The 27,370-nt window shown below is 39.2% G+C and overlaps 1 protein-coding gene across 2 annotated transcripts in view; it reads left to right on the top strand.

Annotated features, from left to right (window-relative positions):
* DIAPH3 (diaphanous related formin 3) overlaps window positions 1-27,370 on the top strand; it is a 503,501-nt gene that overhangs the window by 16,064 nt on the left and 460,067 nt on the right. Inside the window, exon 2 of one of the 2 annotated variants that reach the window (XM_047756272.1) lies at window positions 13,590-13,622. The exons of the other annotated variant lie outside the window; for it this stretch is intronic. Within the exon in view, the coding sequence (XP_047612228.1) occupies window positions 13,590-13,622 (33 nt within the window). The remainder of the gene's footprint in view (window positions 1-13,589; window positions 13,623-27,370) is intronic. 2 annotated transcript variants of the gene reach the window in all.

Here is a 27,370-nt window from a genome sequence, read left to right as displayed (position 1 = left end):
CCGACTAGGAACCATGAGGTTATGGGTTCCATACCTGGCCTTGCTCAGTGGGTTAAGGATCCGGCGTTACCGTGAGCTGTGGTGTAGGTCAAAGGCACGGCTCGGATCCCGTGTTGCTGTGGCTCTGGTGTAGGCTGGTGGCTACGGCTCCGATTAGACCCCTAGCCTGGGAATCTCCATGTACCATGCGAGCGGCCCCAGAAAAGGCAAAAAGACCAAAAAAAAAAGTAGTGATCAAATTATGCAAGAAAATTTAGTGGTGATTTAGTTACTTAAAGAGTTCATACATCAATAATTTAAAAATTAATTTTTTAAAATTAGCTTTTACCCTATAATTAATTTCTGACCTGAATATGTGTGTGTGTGATTTTTTTTTTGAATAGTATTTTGAAATATGGATATTTCTGTGGTCTGTGTTTAGTATGATTTGGAAGGATGTGGTGTATAATGCTAGTGGAATGTACTTAAAGCTTAAATTCTATAAGTAATAAGAAAGACAACTATTTGTTATATTTTTGTTTTATACTTAAGCAACTTTAAAAAATAAAGCAGGAATCTCCCTAGTAAAACATATTTTTGTGTTAGTCAATTTACAGAAACTACAATTCCCCCACCCTACTTCTTATATTCACTCACCTCAACTTTACCATAAGACCTTTTAGTAGGAGTTGTAACACTTAATAACCATCCAATTTGAGTTATGCTGTCTTTCCTGTTAAGATTTCCTTTTCAATTTCTTTGTCTCATAGACAACTCAGAAACTGGTTCATCTCTGCTGAGTCTTCCTCCCTGGGTTTGTTAAGAGCTGCTGCCCCATGGAGTGAGGACTGAGGGGAGGGAAGGGCAATGAGCCAGGGTCTTGGAGTCACAGTGACCAAAGTTCCATTCCTAGCCTGGCCACTCACCCGCTCTGGCAAATCACTCTTGTGACACTCAATTTCCTGATCGCTAAAGGGGGATAATGGCTAATTAATGGGATTGTTTGGTGCATTAGTAATTACGGTAATGTCAAGTAAGTGGTGGTTGTAATGATGATGAGGTGGGCTTTATCGGGTGGCTACCGAGGGATCTGTTTTGCATTTTGGGTTCTGTCTGAGTCAAGGTCTTTTTTGGCTTAAAGGAACATACATTATCTAGTGTAAGCTTAGAAATGGCAATTGAACGGATGCACGGGACTGTCTCCTGGGATCAAGCAGAGTAAATTCAGCTGGTCCTTGCTTGGATGGGGGCCAGAACTGAAGGCTGGCAGTTTCTCTCATTACCTTTTCAGAGATCATACATCTCGTATTGCTTCCTGCGAGGCGTTTGTGCCACTGTTGTATCTCTAAATCGTGTGGCTTCTAGAGCTTTGATTTTCACACAGCCATGCCCAGAACCTCACAGTTCCAGGTATACATATAAGCTCTAGGTGGTAATTCTCATCTCTGAATCCCAATTCCAGATTTCTGGGAGAGTGAGGATGTGATTGACTTCACTTGGATTTAGGTGTTGCGCGCTTCCTCACACCAGCTGTGGCAGGGCTAGTTCACAAAGAACAGTAAAGACTGCTGGTCCCACGTCTGTGACATTGAGAAGGGACTGTGTGCCTGAGACAGATAAACCAACAGGTGTCTTCCATGTCTTTACATGTGGGTCTTTGGAGAATCAGTTGATAGGTACTAGAAGAGTAAGTTCATAATAGCTTGCCCAACTTAGTGGTTTCTAGCCCTGGTTGTATATTAGAGTCACCTGGGGGGAGCTTCATACGTTCTTAGGGCAGGCTCTATCTTTGGGTATTCTGATTGAGTTGCATTTGTGTTAGGAAAAGACAACAAAAACTTTTCAGGTGATTCTCATATGCAGACTGCAAACCACTGGCCTAAAATGGTATGTGATATGTGGTACTGTGGTACATCTAGGAGTTCAAAGATGAGGGAAACAAGGTCCCTGCCATGTTTAAAGAAAGAAAGGAAGAGAAAAAGGACATACAAACTGCAAGACAGTGATCAGTGACCCGAGGGAGTTGTAATCAGAAGAGCTATGGGCAACAGAGGTAGAGTTATCATTTCCTGACGGTACTGAGGGTTCACAGCCCTTATTGTAAATTTACGTGTGCATGTGTGGTACCTCCTCAGAGTGTTTGCTTACCTCACATCTCATTTTCCCCTTCAGCTGTCAGTCTCCTGAGGTCCAGGCAACATGCTAGCTGTAGGGATGGTGTTGGGGAACTGCCACTGCTTGGAATTCTCAGCCCCAAAGAAAAATGAGAGCATGTGAGAGGCATATATGATCCAATACAGTTGACACTCAGCAAAGCAGACCTGCAGGGAAAGTGGATTCAACTGTTATTTACTGTTTAAGTTGACTACTTATAATAAGTTCTTTTTTTTTTTTTGTCTTTTTAGGGCTGCACCTGTGGCATATGGAAGTGCCTGGGCTAGGGGTGGAATCGGAGCTGCAGCTGCTGGCCTATGCCACAGCCACAGCAGCATGGGATCCAATATCTACATAGCTGCCTCCTTAGTCCACTTCCAGTCTACTCAAATGCTACCTTCTCATTCGGGCTTATGCCAACTCCAGTTCTCACATTTAAAGTTGCAACCTCCAAAACTTGCAAAACCTCCAAAACCTGCTTTCTGGGTTTGCCCTACTTTGTGCCAGTTTTCATTTTTAGCAGAGTACTCATTACCTTCTAACATCCTTTGTAACTATTTTACGTTTTTCTTGTCTCTTTTCCCAGTAGGAAGTAAGCTCCTTTAGGATAGGAGTCTTGTTTTATTTACTGATAGATCCTTTGCCAGTAACGTAGTTAATGTTTAATAAACATTCATTGAATGAAAGAATGTTTTAGGAATATCTCTATAAGAAGGACGAATTCTGTATTGCCAATTTTACCTAGATCGTGACTAAAACTTAATTTCACTTTAGTTTTAGATCATTGCTGTAATGTTTGCATGTTAATTAGCGAGTATTTAAGCATATACAATTAGCAAATAGAGATTCTGTGTTTTCTCCCTCTCACTATTAAACACCTCTTTTATGGTGCTTATTCCACTGTCTTGTGTTTTGGTTATTCACTGCTCCTTTGGTTATAAGCTCATAAGGGGCAGCGACTCTTTATATTTCACGTAGTGTCTTACAGGTGTTGGTAGGCTAATTTTATGTGTGGTAAAAAAAAAAAAAGGATTATGAGACTAGATTTTAATGGAAAAATCATGTCTTGTTTCTTATACTTTGGTATTATGTCTTCATTTGCATTAAGGGATTATCCAGTGAGTGGTATTTACCTCAGCATTCTCAAGATGGCATGTGATCGTTTACATTTCCAATAAGAAAAAATGATAGATTTCTTTTATTTCTGACATTAATAAGTGTCATAAAATAGAAAAATAAAGCTAAGTCAATATATTATTGTTGCCACCGAAATTGAATTTGTGTCAAAAGGATTTGTGCTCGTGATGTAGTGATTCGTATATTTTTCTTGGAATTAAGTCTCTAGAAGGTGACAACATCAATAATTCACAAAACCAAGGAGCCTTTTGAGATTGGTTAATTTATATATGTGAATTAGAAAACAAATGAATAATGTGCTTAATGTATTCTGACATATTTGAAAGTATTCATCAAAAAACCCAGCTCATTAAAAAGTCTGTTCACAGTATTTATTAGATTTTTTTAGATTTTTATTTTTATCTCTTTTACTGCTTCATACATACATTTTATTTGGAAAGGAACTAATCTATATTTTCTGCCTGGTGTGAAAAGTAACTTAAAACATCCATAGTATCTTAAAGATCCATGGTAACTTAAAAAAAAAACAACTTTTCTCATTATAAAAGTAAATACACTCATTCTAGACAACTGAGAAAATACAGAAAAATGTGAAAAAAATTACTCCAAGTCCCACAATCCAGATATAAAAAATTAACAGTAGTTCCTGCCTGATTTTTCCCATAAATATGTATATTAATGAAGTTGGAATTATATTGTACATGCAATTTTAAATACAACTTTGTTTCCTTGTAACATTGTTTATTATCAATTTCCCAATGGCAGGACTGTAATTTATTTAATCTTTTCCATTTTCTTGGAAGTTTTAGGTTGGTTACAATTCTAGCTGTTTAAAATAGCACTGTACTTGTTGGCCATCTGTATAAATTCCTTGGAGAAATGTCTATTCAGGTCTTTTGCCCATTTTTCAATTGGGTTGTTGGCTTTTTTGCTGTTGAGTTGTATAAGCTGCTTTGTATATTTCAGAGATTAAGCCCTTGTCAGTTGTATCATTTGAAACTATTCAGAAAGAGAAAGACAAATACCATATGATATCACTTATATCTGGAATCTAATATACAGCACAAATGAACCTTTCCACAGAAAAGAAAATCAAGGACTTGGAGAATAGACTTGTGGTTGCCAAGGGGGAGGGGGAGGGAGTGGGATGGACTGGGAGCTTGAGGGCAATAGATGCAGACTATTGCCTTTGGAATGGATAAGCAATGAGATCCTGCTCTGTAGCACTGGGAACTATGTCCAGTGACTTATGATGGAGCATGATGATGTGAGAAAAAGGAATCTATACATATATGTGTAACTGGGTCACCATGCTGTACAGTAGAAAAAAAAAATTATTGGAGAAATAAAAAAAAATTAAAAAAGATAAAAAAATAGCTCGGTAGTGATACATGTTTGTGTACAGGCCTCTTATTTCCTAAGTATAGATTCTAGAAGTAGAATTACTAGGTTAAAGAGTAATTACTAGTAGAATTCCTAAGTTGAACATAGGATTTGTTTCACCAAATTGTTCTCTAAGAATTATCCAAATTTACTTTCATCATGGTGATGCTAGAATGTCGACAAATAAAATCCTTCTCAGATATATATGAAATGATGCTATGTGATGCAAATGATTCCAGGTGCTGTATGAGCCTCTGGAATATCCAGTCTAAATTTGTGTCTTGGACATGACATCTAAGAGGCTGAGGCACTCTCAGAAAGAGTTAGTAGTTGGATAAGCTTCAGGGTGGTTCTGGAAGCTCTGAGACTGTTTAAAATTTTCTACTGCTGATGCCTTACTTTTCAGCCTTCTCCAGATGATGAAAAAGGTCTTGGGTTCTCATAACCTAGAACCAAAACTACTTGTAAAGGGGTTCAGAGATCTGAATTACCTTTTCCTGGACCCATTGCTGAAGAGTTTTTGATCTGGTAGTTTAGGTGAACGAAATTGGCACAACTGAAGAGAGTATCTTAAAATAGGTATGAAAGCTGTGTTACTAGGATTAGTTGTTATATTTTCCCTTTGAAGGAAAAAGAACACTAGAGTTCTACTAGAATAAAATATGGCTTGTTAGGTGTTCAGCACCTGTGGTGCATAATCCAGGTGAGAGTACCAAGTAGCTATTTGATAATTGGTTTTTCTGCAGAGTGGTTGTTTTCCAGCAGTTATGTTGCAGTCTTTTTATCCTTTTGAAAACCTTGTGCCCTCTTAGAAATGAATCTTCTTTTCATGTCTATAAATGCTTGACTGATGCCTCTTCCTGAAAGCTGGTCTTTTAATAAAGAATGAGTTACGGAGAAGGGAGGCCTGGATTCTTGGAGCGTAAGAGATGGATCATGGGCACTGGACAGATGTTTATCTTCCTGAAATGGGCAAGATTATGGTTTTGAGTAGATGAACAGATTAAAAGATGCTACTGAGCTTTTTCTGATTCTCACCTGTGCTAACCTCTCCTCTCTCATTTTTCTCCAACTCAAACTTAAAAAATGACCACAAGAAGAGCAAGGCAACTTAAAAGCTTTACTTTATAGTATCAAAGATCAGCTCTGCTCTTGTCCTTAGTGCTGGGAAAGCTTGTGTTATTTTTGGACCCTTCTGAGATGTTAAGTCTGGAGCCCTTGAAGAACAATATTTTCACATCTACATGTATTGCGTGGTTGCTGAGGAGAGTTCCCTTAGATCCATCAATAGGTGTGTTTAGTGTCGTGGTTGCTAGTAGTATTACTTCATATTTCTACGGTCTTTATAATTGGCATGGACATTAAAATAAAGACAGGTGTGGAACCAGAAATGGTGCTAGGTTAAAATACATATTCATAGGTATGTTGGTGGAAAGGGATAATCTGGCCTTTAAAACAAAACTGTGAACAAGATTTTAACATATCCTCATCTACCACAGATTATGATTAAGACAAGACTGAGCCATGCTCTTTTCCCTGAAGGTAAAACTTTGTTGTGTTGGTCAGAATCTGCTACTCATTCTGTCAAGCAAATAGTGTCATGTCCTGATCTGATATGAACAGTCTTTGATAATTAGGTATTAACTCTATGCTTATGAGTTTGATTTATTGTACTTTAGTGGGGGACTAAGCATTTCAATAAATGATGCATCTGGTGCTTCATCCTGGACTCTAGAGATTGTTAAATTCTCTTAAATCAGTGCCAATCAGTGCCTTTCACTTCAGGACAGTAAAGCCTGTCCCAACCATACCAGCACTGTTTCCTACTTCTCTGAAATCCTCTGCTTCTTCTCTGCACCCTTCTTTTCATTTGTTTCCCCCTTCTTTTCATAACCAATTTTATGTTAATTAATTAATTTTTCTTTTTATGGCCGCACTTGTGGCACATGAAAGTTCCCGGACTAGAGGCTGGGTTGGAGCTGCAGCTGCCAGCTACACCACAGCTACAGCAATGCCAGATCTGAGTTGCACCCCTGGACCTATGCCATAGCTCACGGCAACACTGGATCCTTAACCCACTGAGCGAATCCAGGGATTGAACCCTTATTCTCATGGATACTATATTGGGTTCTTAACCTGCTGAGCCACAGTGGGAACTCCAAGGACACTGATTTTCAATGAACCATGTGACAGGCAGTCTGTGTAATGCTGATAGTGGTGGTTCCCAGCTCCCTGTAGCAGGGGCTCTTTAAGCATGCAGGTTTCCTAAGCCCCACCTTAGATCTACTGCGTTAGGATCTTGGGAAGCTGCAAAAGAATACTCTTACAAAGGATATCTCAGTGGTTTCTTGTGCACACTAACAAGCTGAAAACCAACTGGTCTGGAGGGTCTCATTTATGAGAACTGGATCTGAGTCACTTGCATTTGGAGGCTTTAATCTTAGAATTTTTTCTCTTGTTGGTAATTTCTTATAATGGCCCAGTTAAATGGTGTTAAATTTAATAGAATTAAATTGCAACAGCTGAAGATTATTCTAAGATATATCTGTGGAGGGGCTCTGATGACAGTGATCAGAGCAGGCCTGGTGGGCCTTCAGGTATCCAGTGACATCATTGGACAGATCCTTTGCTCCCTGCTAATCCATTTGTGCTCACTGATAAAAGAACATGTAAAATTTGGCGAAAGCCTAGGGCTACAGCCTGGAGTCTTTTCTTCATTGCCTGTGGACCTCAGGGGCTTATATGTGGCTTTGCGTTATATGATTTATTTAGTCATTTTTACTTACTTGTCAACTAGGTTGGTGGGGGAAGAACTGTGCTTCATACCTCTTGATATTGACAGCATTTTGCACAGTGCTCCAGAAGCTCTAGATCTATTTTTTGACAGCATGTACTGTCTTCAGTAAAGGTTTTGATCCCTTGCTTAAATGAGAATATAGAGGCCTATGTTCTGTGTTTTTATTTCCCCCCACCTCCTGTTTTTTATTCTATGTTCTCTTGAAGAAAAATCTATAAAGAACTTGTTCTTTCTTTCAATTCCAGACTCATCTTCTTGATCGTTCATCCTAGGAACTGTCATTAGCAGAAAACATTGTTATCTGTCTATATACAGTACTGCTTACTTTTTAGGGAGAAATAGGATTAGCATTTTGAGAAACACAGGACCAAGGTGTTTTGGCTTAGGAAAAGAGCCCCAGTGTGCTTTAGTACCATGCCTTAACCAATTACCAGTGGTCCTGTGTTCAGAGTTGTTTATATTTTGATATTGTCACCAGTTTTATTCTATCCCATTGTCATAAAGCATTAATAACACCTATAGATTTATGGGCCAGGTAATGTAACTAAAGGCTACAAAGTCACATCTAAGTGTAAATTTTTTTTTTTTTTTAAGGTCTGTGCCTGTGGCATTTGGAGATTCTCAGGCTAGGGGTTGAATTGGAGCTGTAGGTGCCAGTCTTCACTACAGCCTCACCAATGCAGGATTCAACCATGTCTGGAACCTACACATAGCTCACAGCAACTCTAGATACCTAACACATAGCTCACGGCAACTCCAGATACCTAACCCTATGTGGAACCTACACATAGCTCACGGCAACTCCAGATACCTACACATAGCTCACGGCAACTCCAGATACCTGAGTGAGGCCAGGGATTGAACCCATGTCCTCATGGATACTAGTCCGGTTCCCAGAGCCACAATGGAAACTCTTGTAAATGTTTTCATATGTCTAAAATGGAGTGCTTTTAACCCTCATCCCCAGCGCCCCCCCCACCCCCACAAATATACCCTAATGTGATCAGGTTGCTGCTTTTTTTTTTTTTTTTTTGTCTTTTGTCTTTTTAGGGCTGCACCCATGGCATATGGAGGTTCCCAGGCTAGGGGTCCAGTCAGAGCTGTAGCTGCCGGCCTACACCACAGCCACAGTAAAGCCAGATCCAAGCCGAGTCTGAGACCTACACCACAGCTCATGGCAACACCTGATCCTTAACCCACTGAGTGAGGCCAGGAATTGCACCCGCAACCTCATGATTCCTAGCTGGATTCGTTTCCGTTGAGCCATGACAGGAACTCCCCAGGTTGCCGTTTTTAAAAGTGTTCCTATTTGATTCCATTTAATGGTGGTTTTATGTTTCTGTTTCCTTCTTGGTATGGATAATAACAAACACCTGCTGATGAACTGGATTGGTGTATGCAGTTTATTTCCCCAAACCAGGAGATATAGTAAAGAGCATTGATGGTAGCTATGAACAGAAGTGCATTTTTTTAAGTGTCTTGGTTAACCCAACATTTAAACAGTACCTCAAGTACTAGTATAAAAGCAATGCTTTTTTATAATAAAGTTTTCTTTCTTTTTTTAACTAAGGTTGTCACCCCCATAGTTTTTTATATCTACCAAAGCACGGCCAAAACCCCACAGAGTTTGGGCTGGGGATTTTATGTCAGACATTCTCTCTTCCTTCTCTCTCTCGTATTTAGAAGTCTGTAATCCAAGCAGGTAGGACCTTGAGATAGTGTAAACTTTGTAATAAACTTCAATGAATTTTAGAATTCAAACATCCCACAAAAGGATACCGCTTGATCTAACCTTTGCATTTTTTCACTAAATATTTACTGTTTTTTTCTTTCCTTTCGTTTGTTTCCAGTCATATGTGAAGTAGACTATGATTGGACATTTGAATTTTTAGGGAAATTACTCAGGTTCAGAACTACTCAAATTTTTTAGTGCTAACATGTCTTTAGTGGTTTCTTTCAGATTGCATGTGGGAAAACAGATATATAATTTCTATTTTCTGAAAGATGGACACTTACTCTAGCTTTACTGTTTTGACATAGAAACCAACATTTTGAGGCGAGTTTCCCAGCTGTTTACTCTGTTAGTCAATATCTCTAGTCCTGTCATGGGCCTGGAATTGCTGTCATCTTGCCCTACTGACTTCTCTTGCTGGTGGTGAGAATTGATAGGTAAGTGTTTTCCAGAAGAGAAGCAACAGTGAACCTGACCCTACCTAGCTTTGTGCTTGTTTCTCAGACTGTTAAACTTCCTACAAGTTACATCCCTTTGAGTTTTCTTATTTTTCTATGTAAGCATTATAATTCTGTTGTAATTCATCACTTTTTTTGTATGTGTATAATAATACAGTTTGTAATTAGACTTACATGCATGGCTGTATAGTTAAAAAAGCAGGCCAAGCATTTAACAAATTAATTGAGTTGCTAGACATTCAATGAACGAGTTAAAGGGTATTAAAAAAGAAAAAACTATGACCAAAAAAAAAAAAAAAAGAATCCTTATATATCTTGTTTCTACTCAACAGTGACTGCTCATTTTCTGCGTTTTCTGAAAGTTATATGAGTCCCACTCTAATTTAAAAGGCCGTCCTATGTTAGGCTTTTGAAGGTAGATAAAAATGTTCCCCTTGGTTATTTACATCTTTTGAATTTTATAACATGTCACCTATATTCCCTACATTTTCTGCACCATACTTTTTGTATCTTCTGTGCAGTTTTAGATCATAAATCTTGCATAGGCCCTAGTCTCATTTCTCTTAAAAATTGTTTGTGTGCTTTCACTGTTTCTTCTCCCTTTTTTAGCATCACTTCATGGCATTTTCCTCAGGCAACTCAACCTGATTTTTTTGGAGTATTTCATTTGTGTAACTAAATGTTTTCTTTATTGTGGCATAGTATTCCCAATAGGATTTCAGCATGATACTTTTTCATTAGCTTTAGTTTTCAAGCATTAGGATTTCAGCATAATACTTTTTCATTAGCTTTACTTTTTAGCATTAGAATGCTGTTGTGTCAGAAGCTGGCTATATATATATTTTTTTTCTTATCAGAAGATTTTGAAATGACCCCTTTCAGGTGTGACGTGAGTTGTGATTGCGGTGATAGCTCAGGTTGAAGAATGAGAGAGTGATGTGATTAACCAAATGCTGTGGGCTGGAAATCCGCTGGTGGGAAAGCACAAATGCAGCAGGCAGTTAGAGGAAGGGAGCCCCACACAGCCTGTCCTCTGCTCCTTTCTCTGTAAACTCTGGAGCCTTGTAGATTTGGGTCTAATTCCGGGCTGAGACTGAGGACCTGAGTGCCTCAGGATCACACCCACTCTCAGGGGCCCATGTCCAGGCTTGTTCATTGCAACAGCTGAAGATAGTAGTGATTAAAAGTCCATTCTACAGCCCAGGATTCAACATTAGCCCTTTGTTAATCCAGTGTTACTGCTTCTTTGCTCCTGGGTCAGGATAAGTAGTGTAACGGAACAGGCAGTTCGGTCTGGCACCTAGTGGTGTGGTCATTAATACAGCTGCATTCTCTTTGATACATGACACTCATCCTGGGTGCCTCCAATTATTGCCTCTCTGCACAAGAAGGAACCAAGAAGGAATATCTTGGTGAAAGAGAGTCTGGGATAGTGATTTATACTGTATGAATTAAAAAATTTTTTTTTATTAAAGTGTAGTTGATTTACAATGTTTCTTCAAGTTCTGTTGTACAGCAAAGTGACCCAATCACACACAGTTCCCTGTGCTGTACAGTAGGCCCCATTGCCCATCCATTCTAAATTTAACAGTTTGCATTCAAAAAACCCCCCAAGTGCCCATCCATCCTGCTCCCTCCCTCTTTCCCCTGGGAACCCTAGACCTGCTCTCCTTGGCCATGATCTATTTCTGTTTTTCTAGATAGGATCATCTGTTCCATATTTTAGATTCCACAAATAAGCGACATCATATGGTATTTGTCTTTTTCTTTCTGGCTTACTTCACGTAGAATGAGAACCTCTAGTTGCATCCATGTTGCTGCAGAGGGCATTAGTTTCTCTTTTTATGACTGTGTAATAAATATTCCATTGTATATATGTACCACATCTTCTTAATCCATTCATCTGTCGTTGGACATTTAGGTTGTCTTCATGTCGTGGCTATTGCAAATAGTGGTGCAGTGAACATAGGGGTTGCATATATCTTTTTCAGTCAAAGTTTTGTCCAGATGTATGCCCAGGAGTGGGAATGCTGGATCATATGATAATTCTATATTTAGTTACTACCCCATACTGTTTTCCATAGTGGTTGTACCAATTTACATTCCCACCAACAGTGCAGGAGCGTTCCTTTTTTCTCCACACCCTCTCCAGCATTTTTTATTTGTTGACTTATTAGTGATGGCCATTCTCAGAGGTGTGAGGTGTTACCTCATTGTAGTTTTGATTTGCATTTCTCTGATAATTTGTGCTGTTGAGCATTTTTTCATATGGCCATCTGTATGTTTTCTTTGGAGAAATGTCTATTTAGGTCTTCTGCCCATTTTTCAATTGGGTTGCTTGTTTTTTTTTTTTTTTTTTTTGTGGTTGAGTTGCATGAGTTGTTTGTATATTTTGGAGATTAGGCCCTTGTCTCTTGCATCATTTGCAAAGATTTTCTCCCATTTTGTGGTTGTCTTTTCCCTTTTTTAATACTTTCCTTTGCTGGGTAAAAGCTTTTGAGTTTAATTAGGTCCCATTGGTTTATTTGCGTCTTTACTGTCTTTATTCTAGGAGGTGGATCAACAAGATGTTGCTGTGGTTTATGTCAAAGAGCATTCTGCCTATGTTTTCCTCTAGGAGTTTTATAGTATCTGGCCTTATATTTAGGTCTACACTGTATGAATTTTTAATTTGGATCATCATTGAAGTAGATTCATGAGCATAAAGGTGTATTCTGGTATTCAGACATGATTGGCAAATCTCATTTTGTCAATAAATGTTAAGTTTAGCTATGTGCCATTTATTCTGTTACATAATGATTACTAACACATGTCCTTTTTTTTTTTTTTTTATTGTCATTTTACCATTTCTTGAGCCGCTCCCATGGCATATGGAGGTTCCCAGGCTAGGGGTCGAATTGGAGCTGTAGCTGCTGGCCTCCACCACAGCCACAGCAACGCGGGATCTGAGCCGCATCTGCAACCTACACGGCAGCACTGGATCCTTAACCCACTGAGCAAGGCCAGGGATCGAACCTGCAACCTCATAGTTCCTAGTCAGATTCGTTAACCACTGCGCCACAACGGGAACTCCATAACACATGTCCTTTTATACCTATCATAGACCTGACTTGATTTTTTGTTTAGAAAATGTGCTTGACCCTTTCCCTACCCTTTTAAAGGTCAAATGCTACCATGAATTAGAAGAAGGAGTACTGGCAGTTGATTCCAGCTAGCTGAATACAAAATCTTACCCAACTCCAGAATTTATAAAAACTTAGACTTCTCCCCACTCCCCCCTGCCCAAATGCTTAATTTTGCTTTTGAACTCCATCTACTTTGCAGGAAACTAATTTATTCACTTTCTAAAGTGGCCTTGTGTTTGTCTAGCAAGTAAATCAGCAAAAGGGTCCTCAAAGAAGTAGCAGTGAAATTGAGAAGTGTCTACTGTCACCACTGGGATAAATCAAATTGATGTTAAAGATGCAAATAGTCATTCCAGTACTCTCTTCTCTGTTACTAGAATTGTTTAAGTTAATTAAGCCAGCAAAGTACTTCATTATCTGTTATGCTGCATGCTATGATAGATTTAGAATTTCACTGTTTTATAAGAGGAATATTTTTCTGAAAAATCTTATTTAAACTCCTATATCCATTGCATTTGTTCTAAGTCTGTATACTTATTGGGAACTAATACTCTTATTGGGAGAATGTATTTATCATACCACAGTGAGGCTTCTCGTTTATGAGGTTTACAAAGCCAAGGAATTTTAGGAGACTATCACATTCAAGGTAATTCTGTCCATCTTTTTGAGCAAGTGATTAACACAATATATAATGCATTTTTATTAGACTGTCAGGAATTTAATTACATTCAACTTAGCATTGTAGAATTTTAAAGGTACTCTATTAACTAAAATTAAAAAAGCTGTTATAAATTACTGACATGATTGGTTTCTTTCATTTGCAGCATTTAAATATTAGGACACTGACGGATGATGTGGTAAGATTATCCTCGATGTTTCCTTTGTTGTGACTCTTAACTAACCTTGTATTGTTGCTGATGTGCTGCACTAACACCTATGAAATTGCTACAAACTGCATGTTTTAGAAATGGTCTCTTTACAGAGTTAAAGTAAGAGGCCGAACTGGTGGAATGCACTGAATTATTTCTTTTAAATAGTAAAAGGGACTAGTCAATATGTTCATTTAAAAATTTTATTTAGTCACAAGTTGTTAGTCAACTTGGAATCATTTAAATCAGCTCTCTTTCTTTGGGGATGAATTGCGCACTTTAAAAAGAGGTACAAAAAATAGCTCAAGGCATGTCAGCTTTTCAAAAATATGTTGTTGCTAATTAAATTAAGCCAGGCTAAAATACTATGCATATACGTGTGTGTGTGTCTGTATAATACGTGCGCGCATACACACACACACACACACACACACACACACACACATAGTTTGTTTGTTTGGTTGTTTTGGCCATGCCTGTGGCATGTGGAAGTTCCCAGGCCAAGGATTACAACTGCACCACAGCAGCAACCAGAGCCACTGCAGTGACAATGCCAGATCCTTAACCTGCTGTGCCACAAGAGAACACCTCACACATGTTTTTAAAAAGTTTTGTTTAAAAGCTAGAGAACCAGAGTTCCCATCATGGCTCAGCAGTTAATGAATCTGACAGGTATCCACGAGGATGCAGGTTTGATCCCTGGCCTCGCTCAGTGGGATAAGGATCTCGTGCTGCAGTGTAGGTCACAGACCTGGCTCGGATCTGGCGTTCTATGGTTGTGGTATAGGCTGGCAGCTACAGTGCTGATTCAACCCCTAGCCTGGGAATCTCCATAAGCCTCGGGCATGGCCCTAAACCCCCACCCCCCAAAACAAAGAACCAAGCATGCCTTATATATTCTGCATGTTGAAAATAATCAACTTTCTTATAAGTACTTAACATAGCACCATTATAGATTCTTACACATGCAAATAAATTTTTCTGAGCAATACATTTTTGAATGTGACTCTGGGTTAATGGTAAAGAATAACAATAAAGATAATAACAAGACCCAAATACAGAGTGATACCAAAAGTACAGAAGCATGATGCAGAGGACCAAGCACAGCACTCTGATAACTAGGTAATGAATTCAGCTTCACTTTATGTCAAATATGAAATGGTGCCAGAACATAGCACCCAAGAAGTGGTCAGCACCCCTGATATCCAGTACCATCTTGGGCACGGGGGGCCAGGTGGGCACACAAAGATGAATGAGACTTGCATAGATCTTGACATACAGGATTTTAAAAAATTAGGTTAGAATGCTGTGTCTTATTCCTCTGAGTATCATCCAAGAAAAGGATATTTATGTAAACTTTTCTGGATGACATTTATTTTTCATAGAATAGTATTTAGAAACGGTACTCAGGCAGATTATGTTTGTAACTTCTCATTCTGAAAGGTAGGCAATGTCCTTTTTTTTCTTTTCTTTTTTATGGCTGCCCCATGGCATATGGGTCAGGGATCAGATCTGAGCGACAGTTATGACCTGCGCTGCAGTTGTGGTAACACTGGATCTTTAACCCACTGTGCCGGGCCAGGGATCGAACCTGTAACCCAGCGCTTCAGAGATGCTGCTGATCCCATTGCACCACGGGGGAACTCTAGCTATGTCCTCATTTGATTGCTGAGTGCATTGAGGCTCAGTGCTTAAGTAGGCAGCTTGCCCAAGTATGTACAACTGGCAGGGGATGCAGTTGTTGCCTGAGTTCTCTTCCAAGAGTTCTAAACCATATGCTCGCTGTGCTGACTTATCCGTCAAATGGCTTCTTAAGGCTGATAATAAAACCATTTGCAATTCTTTTTTTTTTTTTAATATTTTTCAAGTACATTTTTTTTTGTCTTTTGCCTTTTCTAGAGCGGCTCCTGCGGCATGTGGAGGTTCCCAGGCTAGGGGTCTAATCAGAGCTGTAGCCGCTGGCCACAGCAACGCCAGATCGAGCCTTGTCTGCAATCTACAATGTCACATCCTTAACCCACTGAGCAAGGCCAGGGATCAAACCCGCAACCTCATGGTTCCTAGTCGGATTCGTTAACTACTGAGCTACTATGGGAACTCCCTCGAGTACATTTCTTATGTGTGAACCTTTATGAGAATATACGTGCAATGGGACATTTGCAAAGCCTTATTGAGATATAATTCACAGGGCATGTAGTTTGCCCATTTAAAGCATATGATTCAATGGTTTTTAGTGTATTTGCAGAATTGTAAAACCATCACTATGATCAATTTTAGGTTAGAATGTCACCCCAAAAGAGACTTTATACCTATAAATAGTTACTCCCAAGTTGCCCCCAATTTACCAGCCCTTGGCAATGGCCAGCCTACTTTCTTTCTTTTTTAAGATTTTTATTTTTTCTATCATAGTTGATTTACAATGTTCTGTCAGTTTCTGCTCTACAGCAAAGTCACCCAGGCATGTATGTATACACACACACACACACATACACACACACACATTCTTTTTCTCACATTACCCTCCCATCATGTTACATTATGTGATTGGATATAGTTCCCTGTGCTATACAGCAGGGTCTCATTGCTTATCCACTCCAAATGCAATAGTTTGCACAGTCTACTTCCTGTATGTAGATTTGCCTCTGGACATTTCATGTAAATGGAGTCACATGGTCTTTTGTGACTGAATTCTTTGAGTTGGCATAATCTTTTTAAGAGTCATCTGGAGTTCCCGTCGTGGCGCAGTGGTTAACGAATCCGACTAGGAACCATGAGGTTGCGGGTTCGGTCCCTGCCCTTGCTCAGTGGGTTAAGGATCCGGCGTTGCCGTGAGCTGTGGTGTAGGTTGCAGACGCGGCTCGGATCCCGCGTTGCTGTGGCTCTGGCGTAGGCCGGTGGCTATAGCTCCGAATGGACCCCCTAGCCTGGGAACCTCCATATGCCGAGCGAGCGGCCCAAGAAATGTCAAAAAGACAAAAAAAAAAAAAAGAGTCATATGTGTTGGTATTATATAGCCTGTGTCAGTGCTTCCTTTCTATTGCTGAATAGTATTCTATATGATAATATTCTTTTCTCTTTTCTTCTCTTTTCTTTTTTTTGGCCATGCCGTTGCCATGCGGAAATTCCCAGGCTAGGGATCCAACCTGTGCCAATAGCAGTGACACTGCTGGGTCCTTAACCACTAGGCCACCAGGGAATTCCATATATGATGACAATCTTGAGGTCTGTTCATATTTTATGCGCACTCTACATTTCTTTCCCCTCTTTTAATTCAGACCCTGCCCTTTGTTTTGTGACTCTGCCTCTGCACATTGGCAGCCCTCGGTTTCTACCTTAGGTTCCAGAAACAGTCATTGTAGAGTGGCTTTGGCAGGCCACTCTAGAAGCCACCACGCTCTGATCTTACATCAGTAAATGGGTTCCTCCTAGAAGACTCTCTGAGTCTTCCTTCCCCATGCTGCCTCTATTCCTCTCCTCTCCCTTCATCCTTGCCCCTGGACTTGGTAAGGGCAGAACTTTTGGGTTTTTCCATAGTATCTTGTGCATATTTTTATCAAAGCAATACATGATTTATGGTCTTTCTTACTAGTTTAAACCTTTTGAAGATAGAGACAATGTGTTATTATAGATTCATGCAGACATTATGTACATGTTAAGCATTTTCATAAATCTGTTGAATGAAAGAAAAAATGAGTCTCTGTTTTAATAACTTGCCTGGTACCATCTTCCTTGGATCTGGGCCTGGCTTGGTCCTGGTCAGGCTTCCTAGAGATGAAGTCTTCTTTTGCACAGAGTAGAGAAGCTTTGACAGGGACCTGCTGTCAGCCTTCTGACCTTCAGCCTGGGTTGCTGTTGCCTTTCCCTGCCTTCATCTTAGATGTGCACCTGCTCACCTCTCCTGGATCCTCATCACTCTCTCCTTCCAGGAAAGGATCAAGTAGGCAGTCTAGTTTAGGCAGCTGGTTCATTGTTGTGAAGATAAGAGAATAAACACACTGTCTTGGGCAGGAGATGCCAACAAGTGAGTTCTTTCTTGCTTTTTGTTGATTGATAAAGTGTGGAAAGAGCATTGGACTTGGAATTAGAAGACCCTTATTGGAAGAGAGAACTTCACTTCTTAGCCCCGTGACCTTGGAAGATCAGTTATTTGATTGTTCACTTATCTGTAAAGTAGGATTAATTTTATACTTCTGGGTCTTCCTCATAGGGTTTTGGTGATTCTCATTTAAGCTCAAGTATGTTGAACTGCTGCATTGAGTTCCTCCCCATGTGTAGCCGGAGGGGTGGTGTGACTCAGCTTGCCTTACTGGGTATGTACTTTTCAGATCAATGCCGAGCTTTGAGGAGGGAGAATATAGCTTGATATTCTGAGGGCTCTTTAGATTATTTTTGGCAAGTTTGAGCTCAGAGAAACATTTGCCAGTGACACTTTGATGTGTGCTGGCAATATGTTTTCTAAATTAAAGTTTGCCACCCCTACAACATGCATGGCATGTGTGCTTTTAGTTTAGAACTTCCCAACATGGACGGCCTTTTGTGGGCAGAACTTGAGAGAAGGCATATAAGAATGGCGTCTGCTGTAGTCATATGTTTGAATAACTGTATTTTAAAAATATTAAATTGAAACATCTCAGGAAACATTAATGTTAAAAACCCATCTCTTTAGATTGCTTTGTTAAAGGCCTGCAAAAGTACTTCACATTTCAAGGTTATTTCTTGAATTACTATCAGAATTTAATTTCATAGGACGCTGTCAGGTTTGAGGAATGAAGTATTACTGTAGCCTTGAGGTCCCTGGGCAGAGTTAATATACTTTAAACAGTGTTCGTTCTACAAATATCTGGGCATCCACTATGTATTAAGTGCCGTCCAAAGTGCTAGGGTCATAGAAAGGTGAAAAAAATCATTTAGCTTACAACCCTCCATTGTTTATATCTGGGTCGAAAAGAAAACTTTCCTTGTAGAGGCAAAAAGGTTGGGAGAGAGACAGTAAAGGGGGACAAGTGTGAAAAGGTAAGCTGGATAAAATCGAATGTGGACGTCACAATGCTGAATTTTCTATCAAAGTGTCCACCAGGTGTTTTTGTGGTGTGAGGGTTATTTTTGACCTGCTTTTTTCTCCTTTGTCCCTCACAATCATTTGTCTAAAGTACAGTCCTCCCGCTGCCCTTCTTCATCTCGCCTCTTATCTCACTGCAGCTGGAGTTACTATTGTAATCCCTTGGGTGGCCTGCAGCCATGGTTTTCAGGCTTCTGTGACTAGGACCCACGGTAAGAAATACAATTTATTTGGTAGCCCAGCACACACACAAATTCTCACTGTTGAAACAAAAGTTTAAGAACCAGTATTTGATGTTTCGAAGCATAATGAACATGGATCTTTTTCTTTCCCTTCCTTTTTGCTTCTCTTTACTCCTCTCCATTCCATGAAAAAATAAGAATCCATTGAGCTCAGGACCCACAAATAGTCCACAGTTGTAGCTAGAGAAACAGACGTTGTCCTGTACAGCAACTCGAAGTTCTGAGATCTCCGTTAGTGTCTGCTCTTCATTACATGTGGGCAAATTTAGGAGATCGGGCATAGGGTACCAACTCTGCCATGTACTAGCTAGGTGACTTTGAATAAGTCATTTAGCTTTTGAGCCTTGATATCCCTGTTCATTGGGATTTTTTAAGAGATAAATTAATATAGCCAAAATGTTTGGTAAACCATGCATTCACAGTATTAGTGGTATGATTAATACAATGCACTTTTTTTTGAGGTATGATTTACATATAATGCACCACTTTTAAAATGTAGTCTGAATTTTGACAAATGTATACAATCATGCATACACTACAATCATGATATAAAACATTTGCATCACCTCACTAATTTCCTCTGTGCCTTTTGCAGTCAATTTTCTTCCCCCTTTCTGGCTCTTGGAAAATACTAAGCAGTTTTTTGAACTATACAGTAGTTCAGTTTCAAGTATTTCATATAAACAGCATCTCACTATATATTGCCATTGTGTCTGGCTTCCTTTTCTTAGTATAACATGTTTGAGACTCATCTAGTGCTTGGGTATATCAGAAGTTTGTTCTTTTTCTTTTTTTCTTTTCTTTCTATGGCTGCATCTATGGCATATGGAAATTCCCAGGCTAGGGGTCAAATTGGAGCTGCAGCTGCCAACCTATGCCACAACCATAGCAATGTGGGATCTGAGCCCCACCTGTGAACTACGTCGCAGCTTGTGGCTGGATCCTTAACCCACTGAGCAAGGCCAGGGATCGAACCCTCATCCTCATGGATACTAGTTGGGTTCTTAACCTACTATGCCACAACAGGAACTCTAAGAAGTTTGTTCCTTTTATTACTGAAACAGTATTCCATTGTTTGGTAATATTAAAGTTGGCTTATGTATGTAACAGTTTGGATTGTTTCCAGTTTTTGGCAGTTATGAATACAACTGCTATAAACAATTGAGTGCGGTCTTTTTTTTTTTTTTTTGGCATGTTTTCATTTTGGAGGGGGAGTCCTGTGCTAAGCATATGTTTAATTTTATAAGACACTTGCAAATTATTTCCTCTAATGATTTTGGGCCTCTTTTCAGGTCCTTATTTGCCATTCCTATCTTGCTGGAAGTGAAATGTCTATTACTAGGTATAGGACTCTTCTTCAAGTTGTCTATTTCTTCTTGAGTAAAATCTGGTAGTCTTTCAAGGAGTTTTTTGCATATTTTCTGTTATTGAATTATGAATTATTTTTGATAGTTCCTTATCTTTTTAGTGAAGGATCTGTATTTATTTTCCCTTTTTCCAGTCTTGATGTTGATAGTTTGTCTTCTGTTTTTCTCCTGATTACTCTCTCTAGGGGTTTGTCAATTTTATTGATCTTTTCAAAGAACCAACTTTTGGTTTCACTAATTCTTTTTTATTGTTCCTTTATTTTCATCTATTTGTTTTATCTTTATTATTTTGTTCCTTTTGCATTATTCATTTTGTAGTTTCTTAAGGTGGACGCTTAAGTAATTGATTTGAGAAAAGTTTTCAAATAGGAATTTTATGTTATAAATTTCCTTCTGAGAGTACTTTAGCTGCTAATCTTATGAATGTGCAAAATATTTCCCAGTTTCCTGTTGATGTCTTCTTTTACTCATTGATTATTTAGGTATATGTTTAATTTTCAAATATTTGAGGATTTTCCTGATATCTTCATGTTACTGATTTGTAATTTAATTCCCTTTTGGTCAGTGACCATACTTTATGTGATTTCAGTCTTTTTCATTTTGAGTCTTGCTTTCTGTCCCAGAATGTGGTTGGTCTTTCTCGGTGGGTGTTCCATGTGTGTTCTGCTTTTATTAGAATTGGTTTATAAATAGTAAATAGGCCAAGTTGGTTGATAGTATTATTCTCATCTTTATTCCTGATTTCCCATCTGCTTGTTCTAACAATTATTCAGAAGTGTGAAGTCTCCAACTATAATTCTTGATTTTTAATTTTTCTTTTCAGTTCTTTCAGTTTTTGCTTCATTGTTTTTGAAGCTCTGCAATTAAATGTATATAATTTAGGATTGTTGTCTCAGTTTATCATTTCAAAGTGATCCTTTTTTTCCCCAGTAATATTAATTAGTTTTTAGTCTTTGGAAATTTAATGAATTTCTCTGCTCTGCCTGATACAGTTGCCTCCTTCCTCTTTGAAGAACAATTATTTCTTAGCTTCTGTGGCCCCAAACTTTATTGGCTTTCATGTTCTTCTGACTTTTCCTTCTCTGTCTCTGCTTAGTTGCACCTGTTACCTAAGTGCTCTGACATGGCATATAAGACCTTCATGGTAGGACCCTGCCTCTCTAACTTGATATACATCTCTAAGTCAGCATGCAGGAATCTTCCAGGAATAGAAGGATGTAAGATAAGTTGCTGGAGAATTTACTTAGAGAAGGTAACAACATAGCTGCTGATTGGAAGAAGGTATGTTAAGTGATAGTAAGGACCATGTCATTATTAGCTATGTGCCAAGTTGTGTTCCAAAAGGTAGCTTTATAAACACACTTAGTTTTTACAACAAGCCTCTGAGTGGACAGTCTTATAATTCCCTTTTTCAAAGAGAAACTGAGGCAAGGGAGAGTGTGAGTAACTTGTTCAAAGTCACATGAGACACCCAGGAAAACTGGCAGACTGGCCCCAGAGAGAATGATCTCGACCAGGAGATCACCTATACTGCCACTTAAGTACCGTCCCTTTGTCCATTGACAGTGCCGGTCGAAAATCTAGAAGTACATCTCCTTATTTTCTGCTTTTCTCCTGAAACCATCCATATGAGATTTCTGACCTTGAAACTGACAAGGACAAGTTGTATCATATCCATCGTTCTTAATCATGAGAATTATAATTGTAAAGACATATTGTATATAGGAAGTTTTCTGTGATAAGAAATGAACTGTTTTGAATATTTCTAATAAATAAGCCTGAAAAAGGTGTGTGTGACTGAAAGATGGCAACAGGTAAAGGATATAAGTTTTCTTAATTGCAAAGGACATAGAAAAACTTCTATGTTGAAACCACAGTTCTAACAAGAATGTGCAGTCTGCTCCCAGACTTTCTGGTTCCCTTGACCAGGTCTTAGAGACACTGGGTTTCAAGGTCTGGGTGTGCATTCTGAGGAGGGGTTGTAGTAGTTTTCCTTGTCCTTCATGGGGCTTCAGACCCTCTCACTACAACTGACTGCAAGCAGACCACTTCAATACATTCCTAGGAGTTTTCTTGAGACTGATTTGCTCTAAGATGAGTTCCAGATGAATGAGCCTGATAGGGCTGCATTTTGTCTACCTGCAGACTGCAGACTCTTCCTATGCCTACCTATATGTGCTGTGTCTTGTGGGATATATGCTAAATTAGACATCATAATTAGGAAAGAAACTAAAGTGGTTTTGGTCATCTATTTTGTGCCTAACTTGCAAGTCCAGTCATGAGACATAATTTTTTTTTTTTTTTTTTTGCTTTTAGGGCTACACTCATGGCATATGGAAGTTCCCAGGCTAGAGGTCAAATTGGAGCTACAGCTGCTGGCCTAAGCCACAGCCACAGCAACTTTGGATCTGAGCCACATCTGCTACCTACACCACAGCTCACAGCAATACTGTATCCTTAATCCACTAAGTGAGGCCTCATCCTCATGGATACTAGTTGGATTCATTTCCACTGCACCACAAGGGGAACTCCAACTCCAAATCATTAACTTTAAAAGAGCTCAACAGAAAAGAATTATTAAAAATAATTTTATCATATTGCCCTAGTAAGCTTTCCATAATTTAAACTCATTTTTCATTAATTTATTTCCTTTTAAAGTTAATAAATGATAAAGCAGAAAGTATAATAATAATTCCATAATTTTTTGGTAAAACTATATATTCAAAATATACCCTTCTCTGTGAAGTAGATATTCCAGCATGAACTGAGATAACTGAATATACATGAAAATAAGTTCTGTAGAACTCAAACTATTCACTAAGTTGGGTGGGCCTTTCTCAGCCCACTATTATGAGTTAATTAGAGCTTCCTGTACTTAGATTTTCAGTTAACATAAGTACTATCTTAGAAATTTTAAATATTTATGGGCTAGTTTAGAGAGCTTCTCCTCAAATCAGCAGAAACTTGGGAATAAGATCAAGAGCTCTTAGAGTTGAATATGCAAAAATGTAGTAGGGTAGGCAGACTTGTGTATTCATCCTTTTATCCATTCATTCATGAAGCAGTTGTTGAGGGCTTAGTACTGTTAAAGGAATACAGAGATGAAGAAGACTGTCTCTGCCCTCTGGGAACAGTGGGGAGACAGATGTGTACATAACCAGCTTATATTTGTAGTGCAGCAGTATGGGCTGGAGCAGCATAGATTCAGCTTTGATCTGGAGAAGACTTCCCAGAGAAGGTGACTTTTCAGCTGAGTTTTAAAGGACAAATTTGGGTACAGGCTGGCAGGAGTTGTAGTAATTTTTTTACTCTGTAATAATTTTACTTTTTAGACATCAATAGAATGAATTCCTAATGGAAGTGTCAGGTGGGTAAGTAGAAAGCAGTTGTGGATGTGTTCAGATAAGTTTTCTTTTCTTATGGCTGCATCTATGGCATATGGAACACCCTGGGCCAGGGACTGAATGTGAGTTGCATCTGTAACCCGTGCTGCAGCTTCGGCAATGCTGGATCCTTTAATGTACTGTATCTGGCAGGAGAGTGAACCCATGCCTCCTTAGCACCCCAAGTTGCTGAGTCAGATTCTTAATCCACTGTACCACAGCAGGAATTCCATCTTCAGATTATTTTTGTGCATGGGTACTATTTTTCTATGTCTTTAAAAGTAGTGTAGTACTTAATTACAGAGCTAACATATTTCCTTTCAAGTATGTGGTATTATATTTGAATATATACAATTAGAAGCTGTACTGTGACTAGATGTATGTGTATGTAACTTTGAAGTATTTTGGATATTAAATTCTTTTAAAATGTTTTTGTGCTCCTTTCCTTTGAGTGGATATTTTTTCCTTACAACCTTATTCCATGGTGTTAAATTATAGAAATTCATATTTGTTTTTAGTGTCGGGAACTGCTTTTTGAATTATCAGTGTTAGGAAGATCCTCGGTTTTCTTACTTGATAATAAAAGGCATAATGCCTCGCATTCTCCTCGATATGACCTGTTAATTATTCCTAATTTAAAACGTCATTGAGAAGGATTTAGAAATGCAAGATGCAATAGAAGATAGGAAGCTATTCATTAATTTATTAAATTAACAAATGTTAATAGAATGCTCACTATATCTTTGGACCATGCTGAGTTCCAGGAAAATTTAGTAAATAAAATAACAATTCTTGTTCTCAAGGACTTAAAGATTCCTTGAGAAAACATATATATGATGAAAGGCAGTTACAGAGTGGTATGCATACTGTGTAATGGAAATCACCAGGTCTGTAGGCATCTAATCCAGTCTTGAGGTGTCAGAAAGGCTCCTACATGAGATGTAGTTCAAGCTGAAAGTTGAAGATTGAGTTGAAATTAGCCAGATAAAAAGGATAGGATAGGAGTTGTGGGTGTGGATAGATTCTAGGCACAAGGAATGGCTTGAGCATGTGTAGAAGACTCTAGGCTATTCATCACATCCATCATACAGTGTAAGGGTGGTCAAGAGGTGAAGAAATTATCTGGACAGGAAGTCAGGTTTAGATCAAAGTAGAACTTTGGGTCATGGTGAGATAGTTGAATGTCATCCTCTGAGTCATGTGGCTATAGAGACTGAAAAGTTTTAAGCACAGGCGTTAGGGACATGATTTGGTTTCCATTTCAGTAAGGTCAAATTGATGTCAGTGCAGAGAATAGCTTGGGGAGTGGTAGGGATAGGGAGCCGTCAAGACATAGAGGCAAGTTAGGAAGCTGCAGCACTTGTCCAAGAGGCCTGACTAGGGTAGTGGCTGTGGGAGAAGAGAGGGGATGAATAAAGAAGATACAGTCCATGTGCTTTGATATATGTTTCCTAGTTAATTTTCATTAAAGTTAATACAACTCAAATCACTTATCCGCTGACCAGAGTCCACATCAGAAGTAGTTATGGATGCTCATCCTCAGTAAGCTTCTCCCTACTCCAGGTCCATTTCTTTTTCTTTTCTTTCTTTCTTTTTTTTTTTGTCTTTTTCGGGCCGCACCTGTGGCATATGGAGGTTCCCAGGCTAGGGGTCCAATCAGAGCTGTAGCTGCCAGCCTACACCACAGCCACAGCAATGCCAGATCCGAGCCGCATCTGCGACCTATACTACAGCTCACAGCAACGCCGGATCCGTAACCCACTGATCGAGGCCAGGGATCGAACCCGCAACCTCAAGGTTCCCAGTCGGATTTGTTTCCGCTGTGCCACTACAGGAACTCCTCCATTTATTTTTCTAATCTAACAATATCTCCCAGCTTCTCTAGCCTTTATAAACCCTTCTACTTTGCCCTTTGGAACGCAAAGCCTGTCTGTCATCTTCGAATGCTTGCTTTCCTTCTTGCTTTACTGGAAACCTAGATGTTCTTTGAAGACTTTTTTTTTTTCTGGTAGCTTTTTCCTTCAAAAGCTTCTAGTTCTTGAGCATTTCTAACGCATTTCTCCTTTTGGTCTCAACTGTAGTTCACCTAGTCCCTCTCACTGATTCATTGAAAGCATTAGAACTTGACTTCTTTTAGTGCCACTATTTCTGTTATTATTGCCTATCTATGTACTAGGGACTCTTAACCTGTGTCCATCAACTTCCATGGGCTCTGTAGAGTTCACGGTGTCATTGAATTTAATGGGAAAAGGACTAAATCTTTTTTTAAATTTATCTTTAAATGAAATCTAGCATTTAAAAAAGTTATAAACATAGGCAAAACAGACAAACAAATGAGTAACCAGACACATGCACAGTAGGATTTGACCTGTGACTTTATCACAGGTAAAGAGACTGAGGCCTCAGCTCTTCCCTGCCTGGGCATCTTCAGTGGCAGATCTGCATGGGGCACTTGGCTGTGGAATATGTATGGTCTGTGGTAACTTATTTTCAAGCTTAAATTGCCTGAAAGAATTTCGAAAGCATAATTATTAAGTATGTTTCTCATATTAAAATACTATACAAAATGTAGGAGTTCCCGTCGTGGTGCAGTGGTTAATGAATCCGACTAGGAACCATGAGGTTGCCGGTTCAATCCCTGGCCTCGCTCAGTGGGTTAAGGATCTGGTGTTGCCTTGAGCTCTGGTGTTGGTCGCAGACGCGGCTCAGATCCCGCGTTGCTGTGGCTCTTGGGTAGGCTGGCGGCTACAGATCTGATTAGACCCCTAGCCTGGGAACCTCCATATGCCACGAGTGCAGCCCTAGAAAAGATGAAAAGACCAAAAAAAAAAAAAAAAAGATACAAAATCTAAATGTGAACAGATCACTGTAATTATTTTTGGGGGTGGTGGTGGTACATTTTCATCTTTTCAAAGAAGCCTCTGGCCCAAGAACTTTTTATAAATTTCACCAAGTTAGGAGTGGGAAATGCCCATTTGTAACATTTAGGAGTATTGAAGGTAGAATGAGGCAGTTGGTGAGGTGGTTGGCATTGTTTCTGGTGATTAGTTTATCACACCTGAAACAGTGAAGGGCCAGTTTTCCTCCACAATGATGTTTTTTTTTTGCAACAGTGGTATCACTAGCATTTTAGCAAACACCATGAAACAAGGCAGGTACACTGTTTAGCTATTAACATGCACCATCTCTTATAATTCTTATATCATCCTCCCGGCTTCCCTGTATATCCCCTTCCCAAAGCCTCTCCCACTCCAGAACTAATCACTGGTTTCTATATGTGGCTAACTTAGGATTTCCTGGGGGCATTTACTATTGTAAATATTGCCTTAATTTTTAATTAGCCCTTTATCATATTTTCCCTTCAAGTGGTAAACATCTGTGGGATGGCGCTACATCTTATGTATTTTATCATCTAGTAATTGAATATTTATTCATACCTTTAAGTACTAATTTGACTTTCTGCCAGTCTTTGTGCTCTAGGCTAAACACACAACAGTGACTATAATAGTTGTCTGTTGCTGTGTAATAAATGGAAGCCAAAGCAGGAAACACTTGTCATCTCATACGGTCTCTGCTTAGCTAGGTGGTTCTGGCTTGATGTCTCATGGATGTTGGTTAGAGCCCTTGTCCTTTGATGACTAGACTGGGGCTTCTGGGATGGCTCTCTGCTTCTCTAGCCTCTTTA

Source organism: Phacochoerus africanus, chromosome 13 (assembly GCF_016906955.1).
Source record: "Phacochoerus africanus isolate WHEZ1 chromosome 13, ROS_Pafr_v1, whole genome shotgun sequence".
Classification (NCBI taxonomy): domain Eukaryota; kingdom Metazoa; phylum Chordata; class Mammalia; order Artiodactyla; family Suidae; genus Phacochoerus; species Phacochoerus africanus.
The sequence above is the reverse complement of the archived record's forward strand: the minus strand, read 5'-3'. Positions and strand labels throughout refer to the sequence as shown.